The sequence below is a fragment of the Bubalus bubalis genome, chromosome 5, assembly GCF_019923935.1.
Source record: "Bubalus bubalis isolate 160015118507 breed Murrah chromosome 5, NDDB_SH_1, whole genome shotgun sequence".
Classification (NCBI taxonomy): Eukaryota; Metazoa; Chordata; class Mammalia; order Artiodactyla; family Bovidae; genus Bubalus; species Bubalus bubalis.
Genome location: NC_059161.1, coordinates 129,929,710 through 129,954,679, shown reverse-complemented (window position 1 = coordinate 129,954,679; position 24,970 = coordinate 129,929,710). Strand labels below are relative to the sequence as shown.

Sequence of the window (24,970 nt, the reverse complement as noted above, 5' to 3'; positions counted from 1 at the left end):
GATGGCTGACCGAGCCTCGCACTGTGCTGGTCAACCTGACTTGACCTTGAATGTCCCAGGATGATAGATCGTGGCCTGCTGGTAGGCAGGAATCACCCCTTTGTGCCCCATGGGTCAGCCCGACGGACACCCTGTGGGCACACGGCCCTGAGATAGATGGACAGAGGGAAGGAGGACAAGGTGTGGCCTCTGGAAGGTAGTTTGTGAGCGTGAATCAAACGTGAATCACCCCTCAAGCCCACGGCGTGACTTCTGGAAATTTAGTACAGGGCGTGAGATCCGTACAGTCGATATCTGTGGCATGAGCCGTGCAGGAGGATTCGCTCTGCAGGCCTATTTTCAGGAGTGAAAACACCCATCGGCAGGTAGGAGGCAAAAAAACCAAGGGTGATGCAGCAGATGCTAAACATGGCCACGGAGACCACGCCACAGGCACAGAGACCACGCCATGGACACGGAGACCATGCCACGGGCAAAGAGACCACACCACGGACACGAAGACCATGGCACGGGCACAGAGACCACGCCACGGACACAAAGACCACGCCACGGGCAAAGAGACCACGCCATGGACACGGAGACCATGCCACGGGCAAAGAGACCATGCCACAGACACGGAGACCATGGCACGGGCACAGAGACCACACCACGGACACGAAGACCACGCCACGGGCAAACAGACCACGCCATGGACACGAAGACCATGCCACGGGCAAAGAGACCATGCCACAGACACGGAGACCATGGCACGGGCACAGAGACCACGCCACAGGCAAAGAGACGATGCCACAGCCACAGCATGGAGGAGGGGCCATGACACGGCGACTCCAGGGCAGGGTGACATAAACGATCGACAGCCCACTTGACCTTCTCAGTCTTGTCTGCGTCCCCACGACAAGCGTGCACCTCGTTTACTGTAGAGCATGCCCCCAGCAGAGCTGGCACCTGGCCGAAAATAAATGAGAAGCCAAAGATGCTGGGCCTGGAGCTGGGCTTGGGGGAGATGGTCTTTGCATGGGCAGGTGGCCGAGGGTCCTAGAGGAGTGTGGACTGGCCTGGGGCCCGTCCATCGGGTCCACCTGGACCCCCTCTTCAGCAGCCAACGTCCCCCAAGCTGCCCCACGTGCAGGTCCCCCACCTCTAGGCTGGAGTGGATCAGGACCTGTTCTCCAAGTGCCTGCGGCTATGCCAGCCCCACTGAGAGGCCGTCAGCTCCTGGCACCCCATCTGGCTGCCCAGGGCTGCTCCCCCATCCCACCCTTCACACGCCTCCCCTCCCCGACATCTCAGAATCTCTGCTGCAGAACCTCCTCCATTCCTGGGGGCAGGGCACCCGTGTGGGGTCCCTGGCTTGTCCCTGCAGCCCCAGTGCCAGGGAGTGTTCGGTGTGTAGCAGATTCTACCGATGACGTTCGCTGGGTGGGAGGGGGTATCTAACCCAGAGGGATATGCATACAGCTGGCACCCAGGAACCAGACTCGGCTGACTGAGGCCATGACCCCTTCTCCACCTTTGGAGCTGCTCCGAGGGGCCAAGAAGAGACTGCAGGGGGTGGGGGGGACATGGGGGACACTGCAGAGGCAGAGGCTGGGGACGCATGGCCCAGAGGCCGCGCGGGGCTCCAGCAGGTGTGGAGAAGACAGTGCTGGAGTCTCTCCTGGGGGGTCTCTGGGGAGGGTGGGCTCAACCCCTCCAGGAGCTCCTCAAGGTCACGGGAGTGTCCGGGGTGAGACCTTCCAGAACCTTCCCCGCTGCCTTCTGCTCTCCAGGGCCGTGTGTGGATGGCCAGGGGCCCTTGTCCCAGGACCCCTTGTCCCAGGACCCTGCCCAGAGAGCCGGACCCCCCACCACAAACGCGGGCTCTGAGGGCAGCTACAAAGGCCGGCAACGAAAGCAGGAGGAAGCGGGGGCGCCAGGCAGGAGGTGAGGACAAAGGTCTATTTTAAACCTGAATTCAGGGAGATGAGAGGCAGCCACACCCGGGGGCGGCGGTGGGGACCGCGGGGCGTCGCGGGAGCCTCGGTTACACTGACCTCTCTGCTTCGATATTTCACATTTTCCATGCTGCCAAGTCAAAAGGAACGGCCTTAAAGCTCGCACTTGGAGGCTTCAGGGGAGAAGTCATAAAAGCCTTGAGGTGAGAGAAGAAATACACGCAAGATTACAGCCCCATCCTCCCCCGCAACAAGCCAGGTGCCTCTGAGGACACCAAACGGATGACACCGGTGGATCGGAGGCCGCACGCCCCCCGAGACGAGGATGGCCAGAGACACAGTGATGCAGGCTTAGCGTCAGCAGCGACACGAGAGGGAAGAGGAGCCGGGGGCGTCGCCTGGGGGCCCCAGTGTCTGGCCCCCGGAGGGCTGCAGTCTCGAAAGCGTGGACCCCCCGGAGCTGGGCCCCGGCCTGGCCCCACTGCAGAGCGGCCTGGGGCCTCCAGCCCTGCCCTGGGCCTTTGGGAGGCTCCAGCCTGATGACCTGGCTTTCCCAGGGGTCCAAGATATGCCCCCTGATTCACAACGGCTCCCCAAGGTCAACCACACCATGCCAGACACCCCGAGCTGGGAAGCTGGCAAAGACTGGGAGCCGGGGTCCGGGTGCTGCTCTCGGCTCCTAGAGGCCTGGGCTGGGGGTGGTCACCCCTGGGAGACTACTGGTCCAGCATGTCTCCTGCCGGGCGGCCTGGAGAGGGCCATGACGTGAGCTGGGGCAAAGGGTGCTGGCTGCCAGCCCCCCGTCACCTTCTCCCCACCACCGTGATCACCCCCAGAACTCTGCTGGGCTGCCGCGTGGCCAGTCACCAGCTCGGAGCCCTGGCAGCCCACGGGGAAGCTTGTGCCCGCTTTCACCAGGTGCCCACAGCAGCCTCTCTCGGGCTCCGGGTTGTACAACCTCTGGGGCCTCCTAGGAGGTGACCCCACCAACGAGATCTGAAGCCAGGAGCTGCCTGGAGGTGACGCCGGTGGGTCGGTGGCCTGAGCCCTCAGCCCCTGCGCACACACATGCCCTCCCCAGGGTGAAGGCCGCCTCCTTACTCCCTTCCTTCCTCTTTGGTCGTCAGAACAACCCAGCTCTCAATGACGTGGCAACGGGCAGTCATTGCCCTGGCCAGCCACTGGGCAGCTTGGGGCACCACCAGCCTGGACACTGGGCACTGCCGAGTGTGCCCTGAGTGCCAGGGGCTGGCACACGACTGTGCGAGGCCCTTGTCTCCCTTTCCCACCCTGAGTGCTCACCACACACACACACACACACACACACACACACACAAGCAAATCAGGGACGCAGCAGCTCCCGCAGGAGTGTCGCCCCAGCCTTGGGGTGCCAGCGCCCCAAGTCTGGGCAGAAAGGCCTGTGGGGCCACAGGCAGTGCGCTCGCGGCAGCGGCAAGTCACCCTCAGGAGCCAGAGTCCCAGGGCTCCAGGGAGGGCTGGCACGTTCGCCTTCTGAGACGACTCTTTTGAAAGAGAGCTGCTCGGTTCCCAGGTGAGCACGGGTGACGCAAGTGCTGCGGTTCTCCCCGGGCTCACTCCCCAGGCCTGGGACCCACCGGGAGCCTGGCAGCCGGGCAGGGACGGGCGGAGCGATGTGGGCACGCCTGGTGTGCCCAGGTCTCCCAGCTGAGCAGGACGCAGGACGCAGGCAGCAGAGAGCCCGGAGGGGCGCACGTCTCAGGGGCAGGTCAGCGGCCAGAGGCCAAGGACCACAGTGTCCCACCTGCAGACACTGGCCAGCAGCCTGTGCCCAGCGAGCACGGGCGCCGCGAGACGCACGCTGGCCCAGGGAAGCCAGACACCCCCCCTCCCTGTTGGGGAGGTCCCCCCAGCGGTCAGGCCCGGCGCTCAGCCAGGCACCTGAGGGGTCTGTGCCTCTCTGGAGGCCCCGAGAGGCGGCCTCATCTGTATACAGGTTATCTCATCTGTATAGTAAGGCAGCCCCCTGACCCCACCTCCAGGATCGCTGGGAGGACAACACAGTCGCATCTGGGATGTCACCCCATGTCCCTAGAACGCCATCCCCTTCCCACCCAGCAGACAGCCTGAGCCCGGCTCCTAACCATTGCTTCTCCAGGAGTCTCCGCAAGCTCCCGGCCCCTGCCCACTGTGGCCACCCTCTCCTGGGTGCGGCAGGCTGGAGGATGGCACCCCGGAAAAGATATGTGGACATCCCAACCTCACGGGCTGCGGAGGCGACCTCCTTAGAAATAGGGTTTCTGTAGACATGACCGAGTGAAGATGAGGCTGTCCTGGAGCAGGGGACCTGGTCCAACGACCGTGTCCTTATAAGAGGAGAACAGGACACAGAGACCCAGGAGGAGGCCAGGTGACCACAGAGACAGAGGCTGGAGGGAGGCGGCCACAAGTCCAGGGATACCCAGGGCCCCCAGAGGTGGGGAGACGCAGGAAGACCCCTCCTTCAGAGCCTTGGGAAGGAGCCTGTCCCGCCAGGACCTTGATTTGGGGCTTCCGCCTCTGGACCTGGGGGTCCGTTTTGGTTGCTGTAAACCACCAGCTTGCGGTCCTTGGTCAGGGCCGCCCCAGGCTCTCACACTAGGAGCTCAAAGCTGCCCTGAACCAAAGGTGAGTGTGGACACTCCGAGGACGTACCTGGGACACCCTGTGCCCCCAGGCCCCCTGCTGATTCGGCAGGACCGGGACCTCTCCACGCAGCAGAGCGCACAGACCTCAGACAGAGCTGACCAGGCAGCTCGCCCCTGTCCCCCCCTGGGACACATCCACACCAGCCCTGCCTCATCTGTTCCCATGAGAAGCGAGGCTGAAGGCAAGCACACCACTCCAGCCCAAACTGAGCAGAGAAAGCCGGTGCTCCCTGGAGAACGGCCTGCTGTCGCTGGGGAGGGTCTCCAGGCAACAGGGATGCTGTGTTGGGGTCACATCCCAGGCTCCGAGCAGGAGGCTCTCCGTCCCACTCCGCCCACTCCTAGGGAAGAGCCGGTGCTCAGAAGCCCCTGGAATCGGCCGTTGAAGCCCCCTCTGCCTCCCGACCCAGACCCGAAAGAGCACATCACACTTTCCTACGACGTGGGCAGACGCCGGATGCAGCCGGGTGACGCGGGGACCGTGAGTCATCACGGGTCTCAGTGGGAAAGCGCCTCTCTCTCCAGTTCACTTTCCAGCCTCCTGACGGTGTCAGGGGAGAGAAGTCTGGGTCTTTATGCAGCTACATCTCCACGAATCTCTCTACTTAACAGAAGCAGGGCAGCCTCGGGCGCAAAGCTGCAGCAGACAAAACGGGGCAGCGTGATCCACGGTATAATTTGGTGTTTCGAGCTCACTGCGTTTTTAGATTACCTGCTATTCATTACAGGTGAGGGTGATTCTCCAATTGCAGTGACAATTTAAAGTTTCTCATAGATGCACATTTACTTAAGTAAAAATAAATGAGTGGACTTAGCCATGTTCTAAAAACACTGCAAATAGATGGGGAAAAAGTGGAAACGGTAACACATTCTATTTTCTTGGGCTCCAAAATTACTGCAGATGGTGACTGCAGCCACAAAATTAAAAGATGCTTGCTCCTTGGAAAGAAAGCTATGACAAACCCAGACAGAGCATTAAAAATCAAAGACATCATTTTGCCAACAAAGGTCTGTATAGTCAAGGCTATGGTTCTTTCCAGTAGGCATGTGAGAGTTGGACCATAAGGAAGGCTGGGCACCAAAGAATTGATGTTTTCAAATTGTGCTGGAGGACTCTTGAGAGTCCCTAGGACTGCAAGGAGATGAAACCAGTCAACCCTAAAGGAAATCAACCCTGAATATTCATTGGAAGGACTGATGCTGAAGCCGAAGCTCCAATCCTTTGACCACCTGATGCGAAGAGCCGACTCATTGGAAAAGACACTGATGCTGGGAAAGACTGAGGGCAGGAGGAGAACGGGGCGACAGAGGATGAGATGGGTGGATGGCATCACCGACTCAATGGACATGAGTTTGAGCAAACTCAGGAAGATGGTAAAAGACGGGTAATCCTGGTGTAATGCAGTCCATGGGGTTGCAAAGAGTCAGACACGACTTAGAGACTGAATAACAACTACGACCCAAGTCTCCAGGAAAAGGGTTAAATTATTTCTCGTTTATACCTAAGGCTGCAAGGCATTGTGTGCAAAGCATTTTAGAAAGATTTCCTTTGAACATGGGAAGGCTTTTAAAGGTCTGGCACTGAGCAGGGGATGCTGCTCTGGCCGGGGAAAGGCCCCCACGGCCTGAAGGAGTGGGTTCCTAGGGGGCACAGTTTCCACAGGGTTATTCCTGCCTGGCAGGCCGACTGGGGCCCGACCAGAGGCGGGATGCTCCGGACTGGACTGGGAAGTGATGAATGGCCACGTCGGGCAGAAGAGGCTCGCCAGAGATAAACAGAATGTTCTTTATGCTTTCGAGATTTAAAAATAAACTGGAAAACGACACAGTTTAAAAATAATGAACAGGCGGGAGAACAGTCATTTGCCTGTGTGTCTTCCTCCCAGCATTTGTTAAACCGCAGTTTAAAAAACAATCTGCAGCTCTGCTGGACGGCAGGGACACGAGCTGGTGGGAACAAGAGCTGTGGGGGCCGGAGGCGGCCCCACGTGGGAGAAGCCCCTCAAGGGCCCACTCGGCGCGGAAGAAGCCTCTTTTCCCTCTGCACTGGGAGCTCTCGGTAGGAAGCCCATAAGGTCAGACCTATTTAGGTGCACCCGGGGCCACTCCCTGAAACAGTGTCTGCTACTCCCAGCTAAGGGTCTGCTCCCCTCCTGGGCTCTCGGTGGAGGTCTCCATGGGCCTCCCTTTGCATCCTCCAGGAGCCCATCAGGTCTGGTAACAGGGAGGAGCAGGGGCCCCCGGGGAAGACCCCCACCAGCATGGTAGGGAGCACGTGCTCCACCCTCAGGTCTCTGCACAAGGCCGCGGGCACAGAAAGGTCTGCGAGCATCGGGACGAATGGTCCGGTGGCTCAGCACCCGCTTGGCCACCCAGCCCGCCGGAAAGGGCACATTTGGTTCCACGTGGAGAGTGTCTGCTGGACTGGACAGCAGGCAGTGGGGAGGGGAAGCCCAGATGCTGAGGCTGGCGAGGGGTGCTGTCCGGCAGGCAGGAGGCCAGGGAGCAGCAGGACCTGGTGGCCGCAGCCGTGCTGACCCCACAGACGCCCACAACTCCCTGCCCACAGGTGGGGCTCAGACGCAGATAAGCGTGACTGGGTGTTTGTGTGAGAACCTCATATGGTGTGGGCTTCTGCCTCCATCCGAAGTCCAGGCACTGGAAATGCTGGCCAAGGGATCCTGGGCGGATATAAGACCGTCAGGATCCAAGGGAGCGAAGTCTGAAAACATTTCCAGACATTTATGGGTGCAAGAGGCTCTGATCACTGCAAAATCTTACTCCCTACAAACATTTGGGCCTCGCAGGAAATAAAAATAGAAACACACCCCAAGAACCCACTGGTGAGTCCTCCCCCTGTGCTGGGGGCCCAAGGTCATGGTCATGGCTGAACTGCATCCCCCAAAGCCCTGTGTTGGGGTCCTGACCCCCAGGACCTCAGAATGTGGCTGTATTTGGAGACGGGGTCTTCAAAAAGGTGGTTAAGGTAAAATGAGGTCACTAGGGTGGGGTCTTAATCCCACAGGACTGGAGTCCTTACAGGAAGAGGAGGTCAGGACACTGACACACTCAGAGAGACGACCCTGTGAGGACGCGGGGAGGAGACGGCCGTCTGCACACCCAGGGGGAGGCCTCAGGAGGACCAGCCCTGCCCACCACTGGGTCTGGGATTCCAGCCTCCAGGACTGGAGACGACGAACATCTGTAGTGTCCGTTACAGCAACCAGAGCTGACTAATATGCCCACACGAGCAGGCTTCCCCGAGACAGATGAATCAGCACCCAGCACCCTGGGAGCAGGGGCATCTCCCTGGCCACACCCGGGGAGTGCAGGAGAGGAGGTTTCTCTCCCAGGGTGGATGCCCAGCACAGGGGCCCGAGTCCTGCGGGGGACACTTCCCAGCTGGTGGCCGTGGCCCAGGGTATCCCCCAGCTCCCAGAGGCCTGGGGCACAAGCGTCAATGGTCTTCTGCACCCAGGCCCCAGGAGACCAGACGACTGGGCAGCTGCCTTCCACCAGCAATCTGCTTCCATGGAACAGCCGCGTGGATATACTGTGGTCTGGGTCTTGGCTGCCATCTGGGTCCCAGGTTTGGCGTTGGGGGTGTGTGTGTGTTTCAGCCTGGGCCCCTCCTCGCTCTAACCAGCTCCAGGCAGAACCTGCAGACCCTCAGCCACACCCCACCCTCCCTGGACCCTTGCGGTCACAGGTTCAGTCTTTGTTTTTCAGCTTAACTGAGGTGTAATCAGCAAATAAAACAGTGAGACATTTAAAGATCTGTAGGTCATGCTGATCCGATACATGTCTCAGTGAGAGAGAATTCCTCCAGTCTAGTTAATTAGCACATCCGCCAGCTCACGTATTGGTATTTATTTTTTTCTTGGTGAGAACAGTTACGTTCCAGTCTCCCAGTGAATTTCAATTCTACAACAGTGTTATCAACCACAGTCAGCGCCTTACATGTAGTTCTTGCTTTTAATTAACAGAACGCGCTGGTCGTGAGCGACCCCTCGGGGGACGCTGGCCGACACCTGTGTGTGCACTTGGGAGCTGACTGTCAGCCTGCAGCCCACGCAGAGGTGGAAGAAAGACCTCCCTCCAGAGGGATTCAAGGCGGCAGACAGTCCTGGCGGGTCTCCAAGGCCAGGAATGCCGGGGGATGCGCTAGGAAAGGGCATCTTGACCCCAGACGGCACAGTGAGCCGAGGACCTCACCCACCAGGAGACGCATCCCCTGCCCACCCACCCGGGCCGGGTCCCCATGCCCACCCCGTGACTCTTCAGCGCCACCCATGGCAGGGTGTCCTTCTCCAGGGGAAAGGCTGGCTCCCCTCTATGTGCACTGGGGTGTCCATGGCAGCCACGTGGTCCCTTCCAGTTGGGCTGCTTACGTGCTCCCCCTGGGACCCCGAGACCTCGTCCCAAGCCGATACCCCAGAGGAGCGCCTGCCTACGTGCCCCAGGAGACCCAACGTAAGACGGGATCAGATGGAACTGACCCAAGGCCTCTCGATAGAACAATGGGCCTATGAAAAGTATTAGTCGCTCAGTCGTGTCCAACTCTTTAAGACCCCATGGACTGTGTAGCCCGCCAGGCTCCTCTGTTTACGGAATTGCCCAGGCAAGAATACTGGCGTGGGTTGCTGTTCCCTTCTCCAGGGGATCCTCCTGACCCAGGGATGGAACCCAGGTCTCCTGCATCGCAGGCGGGTTCTTTATGGTCTGAGCCACCAGGGGCCCAAGTGCTCCCTCATTGATGGAAAATAAGGAACGTCAACGGGGCACGGGCACTCAAGACCACCACGGCCGAAAGAAGCTGCAAAGGCTGCGTTTTCGGGTTTTTGCACCTTCTCCATGACTCCGGAATTACGGGAAGTGAGAAGGGCGTGAAGCAGCCTGAGTGTCACGTGACAGCCGTCACGCAGCCAAGGGGCCTGCGCTCGCCTCTGGACTCGCCCAAATGCGGCAAAGGCGCAGGAGCGCAGGGGGACCGCGGAGGCGGGGGTCAGTTCCCACGCTGGAACTCTGGGCTCCCGGCCTGAAGCAAGCGGAGCCAGAGGTCAGGACCTCGATGAGGCGGGATCGGTTTTATTCTCTTGTGTGGTTTCTGTGTGTAAACCTTTCCCAGCCATTAATCATTAATCAGAACTGCAATCAAGGATAAGGAACGATCCCTCTCGGCTGGCAGAGCCTCGGCCGACGCGAGCCGGGCGGCTGTGCCATCGGGGGGGCCGGCTCTGGGCTTCAGACGCGTCCTCCTCTCGTCCCCGGGGCCGGCGCTGCCGCGCCCTTTTCACAGATGGGAAGACTGAGGCCTGGAGCTTACAGGACCCGCCCAGGGCCCCCTGGCTAGTGACGTGTCCGAGCTGGGGGGGCTCTCGCCTGGTTCTTGGACCACTGAGCCCACGATGCAACCACTGAGCAGCTCAGCACCCATGTGGTCGGACGGGAGGCTTCAGAACCCCCATGGCACGTCAGGAGCCCCCTCTCCAGGGCGCCGCTCACAGTTGACTCAGGGCATCTGGGTTAATGAGCTCCCGTGACCCGCCTGCCACAGCCTAAAACAAAACACCCAAACCAAACAAACAGCAGCAGCCGCTCACTGACCCGTCAGGAAACAAGGGACGGTTTCCCAGCAAGCGGGCGGAGGCGAGGGCCTGGCCCGGGGTTCTGGCCCGGAGACCAGCCCCAGCCCCAGGGGAGAAGGGACGGTCTGGACCAAGAGGTGGTGTGTCCACAGCGGAACGCGGCTCAGCCACGAGAGAAGACCAATGCCTGCAGTTTGAGGCAACACAGATGGATCCCAGGGCATTACGCTTAAATGAAACAACTCAGACGGAGAAAGATAAACCCTGCAGGGTCTGACTCGTATGTGGAATCTAAGCAACAAACAAAAAAGCTAGAACAAGTGAACAAGCCAAAAAGATACAGAGGGGCTGTGGTTGGGGGGCACGGGCGTGTGACATGGGTAAAGGGTCATCGGTACCGGATGGGGTGTAGACCACCCTGTGTGAGCACGCCGCGGAGCATACAGAGGGGCTGTGGTTGGGGGGCACGGGCGTGTGACATGGGTAAAGGGGTCATCGGTGCCGAATGGGGTGCAGACCACCCTGTGTGAGCACGCCGCGGAGGATACAGAGCTCGAAATACCACATACACATCCTATACACACATGAAACCGACATCCTCTTGTAAACCAGCGTCACCTCGGTTTAAAACATTTATAAGATGTAATATAGTATGTGCTAAGTCGCTTCAGTCGTGTCCGACTGTGTGTGACTCTGCAGCCCACTAGGGTGCTCTGTCCATGGGATTCTCCAGGCAAAATCCTGGAGTGGGTTGCCATGCTCTCCTCCAGGAGATCTTTCTGACCCAGGGATCAAACCCACGTCTCACGACTCCTGCGCTGGCAGGCGGGTTCTTTACCATGAGCGCCGCCTGGGAAGCCACCCTTAATATAGCATATGTCGGGCAAAAGCGAAGCGCAGATAAGGGGCGAGGTGGACCCATGCAGGGCCCACGGACAAGGTGGCGGGCTGGGGCTGCGCTGCCCAGACGCCTGGTGCGTTTCCCGCACGCCTGCTGGGTGCTGCCAGGCCGGCAGGAAGGGCGCTCCAGGCAGGGGGTCAGCACCTGCTAAGGCACAGAGGTGCCGATTACATCAGAGTGAGCGCCCAGCAACCTGGGAGAGCAGGGCGGGGCTGGGGGAGGGGGCTGCCCCAAGCTGAAAGGGCACCAGCCCAGCGCCGGGTGGCTGGAAGGTTCTCCTGCAGGACAGGCTTCCGCTGCTGCTGGTGGGGGAGACGCCCAGCCCAGGCAAGGTCTGCGTGGGAAAGAAAGCGGGATGGCGTGGCCTAGGTCCCGGCGGCAGGCCAAGCACTGAAACTCCAGCTCGGTGTGTGTGCCGGGGACGCCTTCCCCTCTCCCCAGGGGCCTCCAGAGCTCGCTACCGACCAGCAAGGATGACCCACCCTTGCCACTGAAATGGACAAGCAACCGGGCCCTGTTCCTGACTGTCCTCACCCTCCGGGCCACCCAATGGGGCTGAATTCTGACGTTTCTGGGTCAAGGTGTCGCCTTCTGGCAACCCCAAACTCTCCCAGCCTCTCAGGACCAAGAACTGGGCCTCTTCCCATCCCCTTCTTTTTAAAAAGCTTGATAGTATACTTATCAGATTAATTAGATTGGTTAGACATCTAGATTAAAATGGTAAAAGGATTTTCATACAGTTTTTAGGCACGATACACACTGTTGTTTACAATAGCATCAGTACTTGGATTTGGGATTTGGGGAAAGATAAAACTCATTCAACCTTTGGGTCCTGCCCTGTGGGTCCTGCCCCCCAAGGGACCCATCCCTAGGGCTGGGAGCTGAGTTACAGAGGCAGCACGGAGACCTCAGAGCAGGGTCCCAAGTGGAAGCAGTGTGGGTGGGCTGGAGTGGGTCAGGGCTCTTCAAAGTGGGCTGCCAGCTTCGCTCCAGAAGCAGGTGGAGGACGCAGGAGGGGCACCAGGCCCCCCAAAGGGCTCACGCAGGGCAGCCCTTGTGGGCGACTGGCAAAGCCCCCTCCTGTCCTGCCCCAGGACTGCAGGGACTGCGGGCAGCAGCAGGGATCCGCTTCAGTGACACCAAGTCCTGGGTGAACCCCAGGGGCTCAGGGAGAGATTTCCAACCCTAAGTCTTATGGCATTCACACTTTTGAAAATGAGTGAACACTTTCTTCCACGTAAAACCTGCTGGAACCTTCAGCTATAAAGCAGTGGGAAGGGCAGGTGCTGGGGACCCGAGGCCTCAAGAGATGGGCCTCTGGATGCCCCCTCTCTCAAGCTCCTGCCCCAGGACTCCCCGTCTAGGTGGGCAGGAATGTGGGACACAGGATGGCAAAGATCTGGGGGCCTTAAGGGAGACCTATGGATGGGGCTTCCCTGGTGGCTCAGACAGTAGAGAATCTGCCTGCAATCCGGGAGACCTGGGTTTGGTCCCTGGGTGAGGAAGATCCCCTGGAGAAGCAAATGGCCACCCACTCCAGTATTCTTGCCTGGAAAATCCCACGGACAGAGGAGCCTGGCAGGCTACAGTCCATGGGGGTCAAACACAACTGAGTGACTGACACTTTCACAGATGGGGAAACTGAGGCCCGGTGAGGACATGTGGTGATCTCTGCATTTTCGGGGCAATGGTTTCCTTGTCTCTTTAGTGGGAGCTGCATGGACCCTGTGAGCCCTAGGCCCTCAAGCCCAGCTTGGCTTGGGGAGGGGAGACGGAGGCCTCAGGCGAGTGTTTGCATTCACTCAGGACATCAGGACGAAGGCCGCTTCTGTGGGTCAGTTTGCACTCAGGAGATGCTGAATGCTAAAGGCCATCCAGGTGCAGGGGGCTGGAGCTCTCTGTCTGCGGGTGGAATCCTCTCCCCACCTGCGCTCACCTTTGGGCTTTAAAATGAAGCCTCAGCACCCTCTGCCCTCCCCAGACCCCCAGGCCCTGCCATGTGCCTGGCCAACATCACCAACACGTGGCCAATGGTCACCCACCTCCTGACTTCTCTTGGGACTGCAGAGGGCCTGGGTTACACAAGGGGAAACAGAGCTTTGGAAAGTAAAGAAACTGCTGGCCCCGAGGCCTGGGCTAGGAATCCCCGAGCCTCTTCCTTGGCTCAGCCCCCAAATCCACCGTGATGCCTGGCGCTATCTACCCCAGACCCATCTCCAACCCCAGGCCTGCACCAGGGCCCCGGGGGCCAGCCAGCTCAGCCCAGGCCGGGCCGGCAGACGGGCTAGCAGGGATCCAGACTCCCCTCAGGGACAGGGTTACGCAGGAGGGCCTGTCCTGTCCCTCTGGGTGGCTGAGCGCTGATCCAGAGACAGCTTCAGCCGGGGCACCGAGGATGTGGACATAGAGGCGTCCCGAGCGGGCAGGGGCTCATCCGTGGCCACGTCTGGCCGCACTCTCAGAGCCCTGCCCCAGATGCCACACTGGCCTTTAGGTCCCCCATGGGAGCCGTGGGGATAGGGGAAGGGGGACTCCTCCCATTCCCTGTCCTCGGGGTTGGAGTGACGAGCCCCACAAGCTCAGGGTCCACGGGAGGATGTGCAAGGGCCCCGGACCTCTGGGTGTCCCCCCGAGGGTGAGTGAGGACTGGCTGTGAAACCCGCCCCACACCCAGTCCAGTAGCAAAGCCATAAGAACACATTGAGCAAACGTGTCAATAAATAACAACGGAGGCCTGTCCCTGGGCTCTCTGACCTGGAAGGTTCCGTGCTCAAGTCTGCAGACCTCAGGGGCCGGTCCCTCCCCAGCTCCGCCCCACCCCACACCGTGACCCCTGAGTGGGGTGGGTGAGCGTCACCCTCCCCGACAGGCCAGGCAGGCAGGTCTTGTTCTCCAGCTCACCCTCCGGCCCCTCCCTCTGGCCTCCTGGGGACGCGGCTCTCCCAGAAAGGGCAGGCCGGAGAGAGCCCCGAGGAGCTGCCCCTGCAGCCAGCACAGCCCCAGAGACAAACCCCTGGGAGACCCCAGCCCATTAACAGGCTCTGCCATAGGGCTCTCGCATAGGCGGGCACAGACGGCCCCACCGCCCCATCCTCCCCACGCCCTGCGCAGGCCTGGCCCTTTAAGCCACCTCCCCTGTGCCGTATTCACCCCAATAGGCGGGCACATCAATACCACCACCTGAACCCTCCCACAGCAAACGCGCCTTTACTCAAGTGGAAGCTGCTGAAAATGGGCTCACGCTGGCTGAAGGGAAGGGACAAAGGCACCGCCCCTGCCCAGTCGGTCAAGGACCGAAAGGCTCCCTCCCTCCTGGCTCAGAAGCAGGCCTTTGGCTGGGTTCATCTCCTCTGGGCCATCGCCCCTTCTGCCTTCCTGGGGACTTGCCTACTCCTGGTCCCCAATCCCACCCTAGCCTTGGACAAAGCAAAGTGACCCCCAGCTGGTCATAAAGGTCAGGCTGGCCAGCGGCCTGTGGGAGGGGGTGCCCCATAACCCCCGCTTCATGTGCTCGTTAACCTGTAAAGTACTCCTTCACTGGGTTATGAGTGGCACTGTCCAGCTGTGGGGCCTGGACACCCTTGCAGCCACCCCCCCATTTCAGCCAGGGTCAGAAAGGGCCTGGGCAGCCTAGGCCCCCTTCCATTCACCCAGTAAATATCAGGCATTCCCCCAGGTCAGCTACTCTGCACACAATACTTCCAATCCAGGAACGGCAGGACCCCTAGGAAGGGGGCACAGGCCGGTCAGGTGTCCCGCCTGCCAATGCTGGTGAGGCCCACAGACCAGGAGGGAAAGGCAGGATGGGGTGTCCCTAGGCAAAGACGATTCTACAGCTTCATTTGAGCACCTACTGTGTGCTAGGCCAGGGAACAGAACCCCAGGGAACACCAGCACCTGCTGTGTGCCAGGCTGGGGGTCAGAGCCCCAGGGAACACCAGCACCTACTGTGTGCCAGGCTGGGGGTCAGAGCCCCAGGGAACACCAGCACCTACTGTATGCCAGGCTGGGGGGTCAGAGCCCCAGGGAACGCCAGCACCTACTGTGTGCCAGTCCAAGGGACACAGCCCCAGGGAACACCAGCACCTACTGTGTGCCAGGCTGGGGGTCAGAGCCCCAGGGAACACCAGCACCTACTGTGTGCCAGTCCAGGGGACACAGCCCCAGGGAACACCAACACCTACTGTGTGCCAGGCTGGGGGTCAGAGCCCCAGGGAACACCAACACCTACTGTGTGCCAGGCTGGGGGTCAGAGTCCCAGGGGATACCAGCACCTACTGTGTGCCAGGCCGGGGGTCAGAGCCCCAGGGTACATCAAGGCAACGAGTGAAGGATAACCCAAATGTCAGCATGTCGCCTGCCATGGGCCCACCCTGGCCCAGCTGCTCTCTCTGTATCCATCCACTCAGCTGAACAAGTGCAGGATGGAGGTGGTTTCAGAGAAGACGGATCACGGTGCTGAGAAAACAAAGCCTCGCACCTTGGAAGGGGGGAGCAGAGGCCAGTCTGGAGAGAGGAGTGGGTCGACGGTGGACTTGAGAGGTGAACACAGAGCTGGCTCTGAGGCTTTTGCCAAGGGCCCCGTGGGTCCCTCGGGGCTGGCCAACCAGGCTTGTGGCCTGCGCCGTGGGAACAGTCTCTCACTGGCTTCATGACCCAGATAACCTTGGCAATTCTCTGACGGGCCTGTGCCTTTCCGGGGCCCGGCCGGGTGGTTCCAGGGCCCCTCCCAACGGTCCTTGAGCCTCCCTCTCTGAATCCCAAGGGCCTGTGATGCGGGCGCAGGGATTCCCTCCTCGGGGACTCCCGGGGGCACTTCCAGGCGGCTCCACGTCTTGGGTGTGCAGCGCTTCTTACCTTGGTGGCTGATTCCCCAGCTACCTCACTGGACAAAGAACTCGAAGCCGGAGTCCTTGTGTCCCAGACCCAAGTCGCATCTAAGCCCTGGCCTTCGACGGGGCCTGACTTCAACCCTGACCACAGAGCAGATGCCCAGTCCCCCCAGTGGGTACCTGGATATCACAACTCTACACCCGCGGGCACACAGGAGTCCTGGCGTGGAGCAGCCGCAACGCTGGAGGACACATGATCCGAAGTCCAAGTCCTTGGTCCTCAACACCACCATTCCCTGGATGAGTTCTATCTGCTCACACAGCTTCCCAGCCACTGAAGGTGACGAGCCACGAAGGCCAGCTGCAGACCTGCACAGAGCTCATCCCCGGAACTCTTCCCTAGACCTGAGGGCTCACGGGGCAAGTCCAGCCCCGACAGCAGCCCTCTGCTCCTCTGTGACGGCCTTGAACGGCATGCCCGGCCCTCGGAGGGGCCACTCAACCCTGCCCTCACCCCCTGATGGTGCCCCCCTGGCTCCCCTCCACTCCTGAGTGCAGTCAGGCGGTTCTACCCGACCTGTGGACCCCTCCCTTCAAATCCAAAAGATGGGGATCCTTTTGACACACGCCATGCGCCCCTGAACAGCCCCCAGCCCCAGGGTTCAGGCCTCACTCGTGTAACTCTTCCTAGCTACGGCTGCACACCTGTCCCTTGAGTGAACGGGAAGGGGGTCGGGCACGCTTCCATCACCTTGGGTGCGCTCTCGTCCACCTGTGCATTGTGTGGGTGTGTGCGTGTGCACCACCACACACGCGCACACTCTGGCTTAACCACGGCATCAGCGGGAAGCGCAAGTCCCCCAAACACCTGCTGAAAACACCCAACAATCTTCAAAGCACTGGCCTGTCACCCAGGTTTTCTCCCTCCTCCAAGTGCAGCGTGTCAGCTGACTGTCACAGTTCAGGAAGCTTCCAGGAAGACAGATTTCAGGAGAGAAACTGACCCCCGGACCTTCTGAGCACCGTAATGACCATCCTAGTGGGGAGGGGCTGCGGCCGGCATTCTGGAGAGAGCCGGGAACCGACCTTTGGAGACTCAGCTGATCCCTTAGCCCGACTCAGGTCAGTCTGACCCCAGGTCCAGGAACGAGGGGCTTTTCTCCAGTGTCCAGGATGAACCGCCTACATGGGTCCACGTCGGCATTGCGGCCTCCCCAGGACAGGGCCCAGGCCTCCCGGCCGCTGGAGGGCCTCCGCCTGGCCCATCTGCTTTGTCACCATCTCTAAACACAGCTGGCAAGACAGACCAGACAGACGCACCAAGTGCCTGTCCTCCTGGCAGCCGGGCCCTGCCCCGCACGTGTGCAGGCAGACAATGGGACTGCAGACCTGGAGCCCACGGGGAGCTGTCCAGATGCACCCCCCAACCGCAGGTGGCCCACAGAGCCCGTCAAGTTCAAGGAGTGGTGCAGCCTCACACAGCCAGGGAAGTGGGTAAAAGCCACGGGCCAACCACTCTGCCTGCCATTGTTGAGGGCAGGGCTCTGCCGTCTGGGACCCGGCACACCCGGCCCACCCAGGTCTCCACCCTGGCTGTGACCAGACTGTGGCTGGACCCGGCCTGGGGGCGTCTCTGGGGCAGGAGGAACCACAAAGGTCAGCCTGTAAAAGGCACCTTGAAGGGGCTCTGGCAGATTATCTCTGGTGCAGACCAAGTAGCGAGTTGCAAAAACCTCCAAATGGTGAGACAGAGGAAACCCAACCAGCTGCTTGGCGGGGGCCTGGCTCAGCCCACGATGAGTGGGGGCAGACAAGCCCACCTCCCCATGGCGGGGCCTGTCCACACCCCCCGGGGGCCACTCAGAACCCGGATTCCAGGGTCTTCCACAGCAGACTGCCGAGCTGGGCGGGGGTGGGGGGTGGGTGGAGGGTTGGTCCAGGCTGTCCCTCAGGGTCCCAGGGGGCAGTGGCTGCCCCCCAGGGCTGCTGGCACCCCGACCTCACATCCCACCTTCCCCCGACACCTAGGCATCCTCAAGTGCACAGGACCCTCATGCAGACTCATGTCCCGGGAACAATGTCGGAGGCTCCGAGTCTTCAGGGGCTCAGTGGTCTAGAGAAGGAGGGGAGGCGGGGACAGCAAAGGTCCTCCCCCGAGCTCAGGCAGCCTCAATGGGACACAGACCAAGCCCAGAGCTGGGAGGCCAGACCCCAGTCCAGACCCCAAGCAAAGGCAGCACGCGCCCTCCCCGCAGACCCTGCCCCTTCAAGACTCCCTGGGTCTGGGCTGAGCAGAGACACAGAAGCGGCTCCTCCAGGCTGCCTCTTTCAAGCCCCCCAAACTGGGAGCCCGGTTACCCGACGCACCTCACGTTCAGCACCACCCGCCCCCCAAGCCGCCCGCGTCTGCGATCGTCCCGGCGCCTCCCCGGGCTTCGCAGGGCCGGTCACTGTAGGGGGCTGCGGGGCTGCGCCCCTGTCCCCCGGGTCCGCAGACTCTGGCACGGGGCTCCCCCGACCCCGCAGCCCGCCCCCGCTCCACCCGGCGGCCGGCTGGACGCTCCCGACCCTCCGGGCCGCAGCCCCTCCGGCCCCCTCCCCGCCCGCTCCCAGGCGCCTCCGCAGCCCTGCCGCCCCCTCCCCGCCCGCGGCGCTCCTACCGTGAGAAGCGGGGCGCGCTGGGCCGGGCCGGGCCGGGCCGGGCGCGCGGGGGCTCAGCTGGCGACGCGGCCCGGCTGCAGGAAATGCCAGAAGACTGATCCAACCGCGGGAGCGGAGGGAGGGAGCGCGGGGCGGAGGAGAGGAGGCAGGGCGGAGGGACGGAGGGCGCGGCGGCCGCAAAACCCGGGCGGGATCGCAGTGCGGAGCCGGCGCGCCTCGGACCCCAGCCCCTGCCGGGCTGCGCCCCGCTCACCCGTCCCGCTGTGGGGCTCCTCCCCTACCCCCAGCCCGCCCCGCGACGGGGTTCGGACCCTCCTCCGGAAAAGGGGTGCTGGCGGTGACTGGGGTCAGCCTCCAGGGTGAGGGGTGTGGGAGGGCCCGTCGTGGTCACAGATGCTTGCAGGCCTACAGCACCCCCCTCCCAGCCAGAGTGTGGAGAGACCCCTGTCTTTCTGAGCCCAAGACTCTTACCAATTCTCCCCCAGGTGGAAGCCACCAGAACACAAGAGGAAGCCCAGAGCTCCGAGGCCATTGTCCCTGTCCCCCGTGTGTGGTTAGATGGACACTGCTTCACACTCGTGTTTCTAACAGCATCTCTGTCTCAGGATATATATATACATATACATATACATATATATATATATTTATTTTCTTTTTTTTTTTTTTTGCCAGGAGCCTGCCTTCTTGTGAATTTCCTCCTGTGTCCTTCTCACCCCTCCTGCCTTTAGAGACCGTTTTAGACCCTGAAACCTTCTTGTACACATAAGAGGCTCTAATTCTGCTAAACAACCCCAGGGGGTGTGGAGCAGGTCAGGGGTCTCCCCCAGCCCTTCCCGGGTGCCCCAGGACCTGCTGGGGTCTTCCTCTCACCCTGTCCCCCAGGGGCAGACCAGCTGGAGCTGGGCCCACCCACTTCCAGGCCTGGCAGACCAGGTAGGGTTTCCAAAGTCTCAGTTGCTCCCTTCTAAGGGGCAGGACTGACTTTCGGCTGAGCCCTGGCACCCCATGTTGCTGGAGCATTTCCTGAGCCTGGCGGTCAGAAGGAAGCAGCTTGACTGCCTGACGGAGCTGGGGGGCTGCCCAGAGAGGCCCCTTCCGGCCCCTTGAGTTGAAGCAGGCTCGCAGGGGAGCGGCTGCAGGACTTCCTACCAGAGCTCTGCCCCAACCAGCCAGGTGGGTGGCCTCAGACCATGGCCATTATCATGGCCACCCCGTTGGGCCAGGGGTGGTTCCCCCAGGGCATCAAAGCACGGTGGGTGAAGGGGTGGGGTGTGCGGGGTGGGTCTGGCCTCACCCCCAGGACCGGTCCCACCCCACCGTCACCTTGCGAGGCCTCTGGATGCAGAGCTGCTCAGACAAGATGCTCAGGGCCATGGTGGGACCCCTCCGCTTCGTCGGGGTGGGATCTGCTCCGCACACACGGGCCGAGGGGACCAGCCTGGAGGCTCTTCACAGCTTCTGCCTGGGGCTGGGTGCGGCTGCCGGCAGCCTGGCCAGTGTCTGGTTGTCAGGGCCAACCCACAGGGAATGGAGGAAGAAAACAAAGCCGTCCCCTGGGATGGAGGTCTCAGGGGCCTGAAGTAGGGAGAGTCTCCAGTCACTGTGATGCTGGATGCTTGAAGCCAGCTCGCGTTTATGAAACGACACCGCTGAGGTCAAAGGGGCACCTGGCCGAGTGCAGGGCAGAGAAGCCCGGGGGCTGGCCGCAGTGGCCGTGGGGCCACACTGGGTGGGCTTCACGTCCAGGAGCTGCCGTGCAGCTCTGCGCCTTGGTCTCCTCACCTGTCACGGGGGCCAGGACTCCGTGAGTCCCCGGGGAAGCAATAGGCCCCTCAAGTGAACCCAGAGGAAGTGGCTGACGGGTCTCTGAAGAGCAGCCCTGGTTCTGAGTTTAGGACATCTCCCATGATCTGCCTGGGAGAGGTAAGATTTCTTTAAAGGCCCCTTGCATGTATGGAGAAGGCAATGGCACCCCACTCCAGTACTCTTGCCTGGAAAATCCAATGAACGGAGGAGCCTGGTAGGCTGCAGTCCATGGGTTCGCTGACTGTCAGACACAACTGAGCGACTTCACTTTCACTTTTCACTTTCATGCATTGGAGAAGGAAATGGCAACCCACTCCAGTGTTCTTGCCTGGAGAATCCCAGGGATGGTGGAGCCTGGTAGGCTGCCGTCTATGGGGTCACACAGAGTCGGACATGACTGAAGTGACTTAGCAGCAGGAGCAGGTACGAAGGACTTAACTCTTTCTCAGGTGAATACAGTTTAAAGTTATGACAGTTTCCATCCAGTCCTCAGCTGGGCACATTTTGCCTTCCTCCTCGAGGTGACCTCGGGTGGTGTCCTGAGACACCCTTGCTTGTCACAGCTGAGGGTGCTCCTGGAATCCAGTTGGGGGAGGCCAGGGGGGCCAGCAAACACCCATCACACCCAGGAGAGAGACCCACGGTGGAAACAGTCTGGCCCCAAATGTCAGCCGTGCCGAGGCCAAGACACCCTGCTCTCGAGGGGGTGTGCTTGTCACCCTTGGGGTCGCTCCTTAATTCTGGGTGGTCCACCCATGGGGGTTGCGGGAGCCCCCACGGGTCTTGCAGGTAGACCCCCACCCTGTCCCCAGTGCCATGCCAAGGGGCTCTAAATGATAACTCCAATCCTCCCCCCAGTTCTAGAAGGCAGGTCCTGACAGGCTCCAGGTTACAGGCAGGGAGACAGAGGCACAGAGCCAGCAAAAGCTCTCCAGGCTCTTGCTCCCCACAGCCTGGTCCAGAGCTGTCCCTGAGCCTCTGAGCTCTGCCCCTCCACCCCGCTGATGAAGACGACCACGGGCTCAGAGGGAAGCCCTTGGGGGTCCCTGTCCCTTCGCTGCATTGGCTGCCTCCCCGGGCAGGGTAGAGCAGCCAGAACACTTAGGAACAGGGGTGTCTGACAGGGTGCCTCCCAGGTGGGCTGCGGGGGGAGCTGGCTGGGCTGGCCCCCCAGCAGGGGCCTGAGCCAGGTAGGTGCCGGGTACTTTCACGCCTGCTGAGCGGCAGAGGCAGCAGTGACTATTTCCCGATTTCTCAGGTAAGGAAAATAAGGCCCAGGTATAAGGGGTGCAGCTGGGTCCCCGCCTCCTCCCTGGGCCCAGGGCAGCAGCGGAGTGGCCCAGGGGATCGGCCAGGACAGGCCAACCTGGGCCGGCTGTCTTCTGCTGGCCACAGAGCAGATCCATCCCTAGCATGCGGCCTGTGGACTTTGCTGGACACTCAGGGGCAGCTCAGAGCCTCTTTGCTAGGAGGCCCTCAGCTCCTGAGCCTCAGTTTCCTCGCTTGTGCAGCGGGGCTGAGGTGACTCCCCCCCGAGGGGTACGTGAGGCCCCAGTGTGGTCTCCACAGCCCAGCAGTCCATCGTAAGAACACTGCGGCATCGATCGCCAGCTTGCCAGGTGCCAGGCACTGTGTCCTCACTTTCTGGGCATGCCAGGTTGCACCTCTCCTCTGCCCGGAGACAAGGGTCACCATCCCCACCCTGTCGAGGTGAAGTGACCAGCTCCAGGCCAGGCAGCTCGGGAGAGTTCTGAAAGGGAAAGTGTTAGTCGCTCATGGACTGTAGCCCGCCAGGCTCCTCTGCCCATGGGATTCTCCAGATAAGAATACTGGGAGTGTGTAGCCATTCCCTTCTCCAGGGGATCTTCCCAACCCAGGGATCAAACCTGGGTCTCCTGCACTGCAGGTGGAGTCTTTACCAGCTGAGCCACCAGGGAAGCCCCCGGAGAGGCTTAGGCAGGACTGAACGCCCGGAGGTCTAGCTGAGGTGCGGGAGGCCGGCTGTCTGTGCCCCTCCTTGGGGCTCGGCGTGCCGAGAGGGGTCATCCTCCAGCCCTGTCCCTGTGGTCTCAGCTCCCGCAGGGAGGCACTGCACCCCCGTGCCTGTCCCTCCTGCTCCGTCCCAGGAGACACTGTCTTCCTGAGAGGGTGTCTTCATGGGCTGAGTCACTGAGCCAGGTGTGGGGGCTGGGAGGGGCTGCTCTCTGCTCTTTCTCAGGGAAACCTGTGAAATTCAGCTGGAGAAGCTCCCTTGGGCATTCTGAGTCATGTGGGCACCAGGCCCGGGCTTCCTGAGCCGGCCTGGCCTGGATGGCTCCCTCTCCGTCTCTCTCTTTTCCTCTCTGTGCCTCTGTCTCTCTCTCTCACATACGCATCCCTGTCCTTCAGGAGGACACATTCAAACCCCAGCACTTGTTCTACCTGGAGGGACAGGAAGGTGTTATTTACCAAGACCCTCAGGGACTCCACAGGTACCACTGGCGTGGGCTCCAGAGGCCGTGTGTGGGATGCGAGATGCTGGATGCCGCATGACACGGCCACGTGCCCGCGCTCAGACCTCCCCGTGGTCACAGGGGTGAAATCTGGGCCGGCAGACTCTGCCTCTGGCCCTCCTGTGTGGATGGAGGTGGGCACTGCCGTGAGGGGGGCAGGCACACGCCTGGGGAATGCCTGAGGTCCCCGAGCTGGACAGAGCCCACCGCACGCTTGCTGGTGTGGACAGAGAATGTCACCTGCCGTATCGGCAGACAAAGGATGTTGCAGCCACCAGGCCGCCCGCCACTGCAGCTGTCCTGACTGTCACCCCACGGGGACTCAGGATGGAGAAAAGCAGGATGCTGGCCCCAGACAGCCGAGGTTTAATCAAAGGAATGGCTCCAGTGAGCCCAGACTCTTGCACCTTCCCATACACAGAAAACTGCTAAGTTCCTTAACTTGAGATGTCTAATTTTTTTTTTTTAATTAACAGCAATATTTTGATGTTCTGATTGCCTGGTTTTTGTTACAAAACTCCTATATATCCTGGCTGCTCCCTTAACTCTTCGGAGCAGTTTCTCTGAGCAGTCTGAGAGGTTGGCCCCCAGGCTTAAGTCCTTAGCACGTCTGCATGTTCCAGTCTCCAATTCTCCTCTCCTTTATCCTATAAGCTTCCCTGGTCGCTCAGACCGTAAAGGATCCGCCTGCAGTGTGGGAGAGCCTGGTAAAGGATCCGCCTGCAATGTGGGAGAGCCAGGTTCAACCCCTGGGTCTGGTAGATCCCCTTGAGAAGGAAACGGCAACCCACTCCAGTACTCTTGCCTGAAGAATCCCATGAACAGAGGAACCTGGTGGATGACAGGCCGTGTGACACAGAGTCAGACATGACTGACCAACTAACACACTGCCTACTTTCAGCTTCCCTGGTGACTCAGATGGTAAAGAATCTGCCTGCAATGCAGGAGACGTGGGTTCGATCCCTGGGTCTGGAAAACTCCCTTGGAGAAGAAAATGGCTACCCATTTCTCCAAGCATTCGTGCCTGGAGCATCCAAGGACAGAGGGGTCCATGGGGTTGCAGAGAGTAGGACATGACTGAGTGACTAACACTTTTACCTATAAGGATACAGTCATTGGATTTAGGGCCTTCCAGGATAATCCAGGATTTCTTAGAGAAGTAACTTAATTACATCTGTCAAGGCCCAGTGCCAAATGAAACACAGTTCTTGGACTTCCCTGGTGGTCCAGTGGTTAAGGATCAGCTTGCCACTACAGGCGACATGGGTTTGATCCCTGCTCCGGAAAGATTCCACGTGCCGCGGGACACGTAAGCCCATGTGCCACAGCTACTGAGCCCACACCCTAGAGCCCACGCTCTGCAACAAGTGAGGCCACCGCAGTGAGAAGCCCGGGCCCCGTGACTAGAGAGTAGCCCCCCACTCACGGCAACGAGAGAGAACTCGCGCACAGCAGGGAAGACCCAGCGCAGACAAAAAATGTTTTTAACAAAACCCCAGTTCTCTGCTTTTACATCATGCTTTCTTTTTTTCAGTCTTCACTGGCTCCTTTCCACGCTCCCCTCACCCTCATATCCTTCCAGCCGCTGACACAGTCCTCTACTTCTGCGTGTCCCAGTCTCTCCTTTCTCCTGTAAGGATACAGTCGTTGGATTTAGGGCCCTCCAGGATAATCCATGGAGAAGGAAATGGCAACCCACTCCAGTGTTCTTGCCTGGAGAATCCCAGGGATGGGGGAGCCTGGTGGGCTGCCATGTATGGGGTCACACAGAGTCGGACACGACTGAAGCGACTTAGCAGCAGCAGCAGGATAATCTAGGATTTTGTATGAAGTCCTCCATTTCATCTGCAAAGAACCTTTGTGCGGGTAAACTCACGCTCAAAGGCACGGGTTTGGATATGAGGCCACACTGAGGAGGCCAGCCAACCCAGCCCTGCAAGTCTGCAGGGCATCCCTCAGGGCAGGTTTCCACGTCTTGAAAGGTCAGCGTGGCTGGCTCCATGCACATCTTCCTGCGGGCAGATCTTTTGCTTCCGTGGCACCAGGCAGCAGCCCCAAGCCCTCCTCCAGACATCAGAAGGGAGGACGTG

At 60.5% G+C, this 24,970-nt stretch overlaps 1 protein-coding gene across 2 annotated transcripts in view; it reads right to left on the bottom strand.

Moving 5' to 3' along the window:
• OSBPL5 (oxysterol binding protein like 5) overlaps positions 1 to 18,716 on the bottom strand; it is a 67,427-nt gene extending 48,711 nt beyond the window's left edge. The window contains exon 1 of one of the 2 annotated variants that reach the window (XM_025286890.3): positions 18,582 to 18,716. Coding sequence is in view for 1 of the 2 variants with exons in the window: in XM_006041274.4 (XP_006041336.3) it covers positions 2,034 to 2,063 (30 nt within the window). In the remaining variant the exon portion in view is untranslated. Of the gene's footprint in view, positions 1 to 2,033; positions 2,124 to 18,581 lie in introns of those variants that run through there. The other variant, XM_006041274.4, reaches the window with a different exon arrangement.
• Positions 18,717 to 24,970: the final 6,254 nt, after the last annotated feature.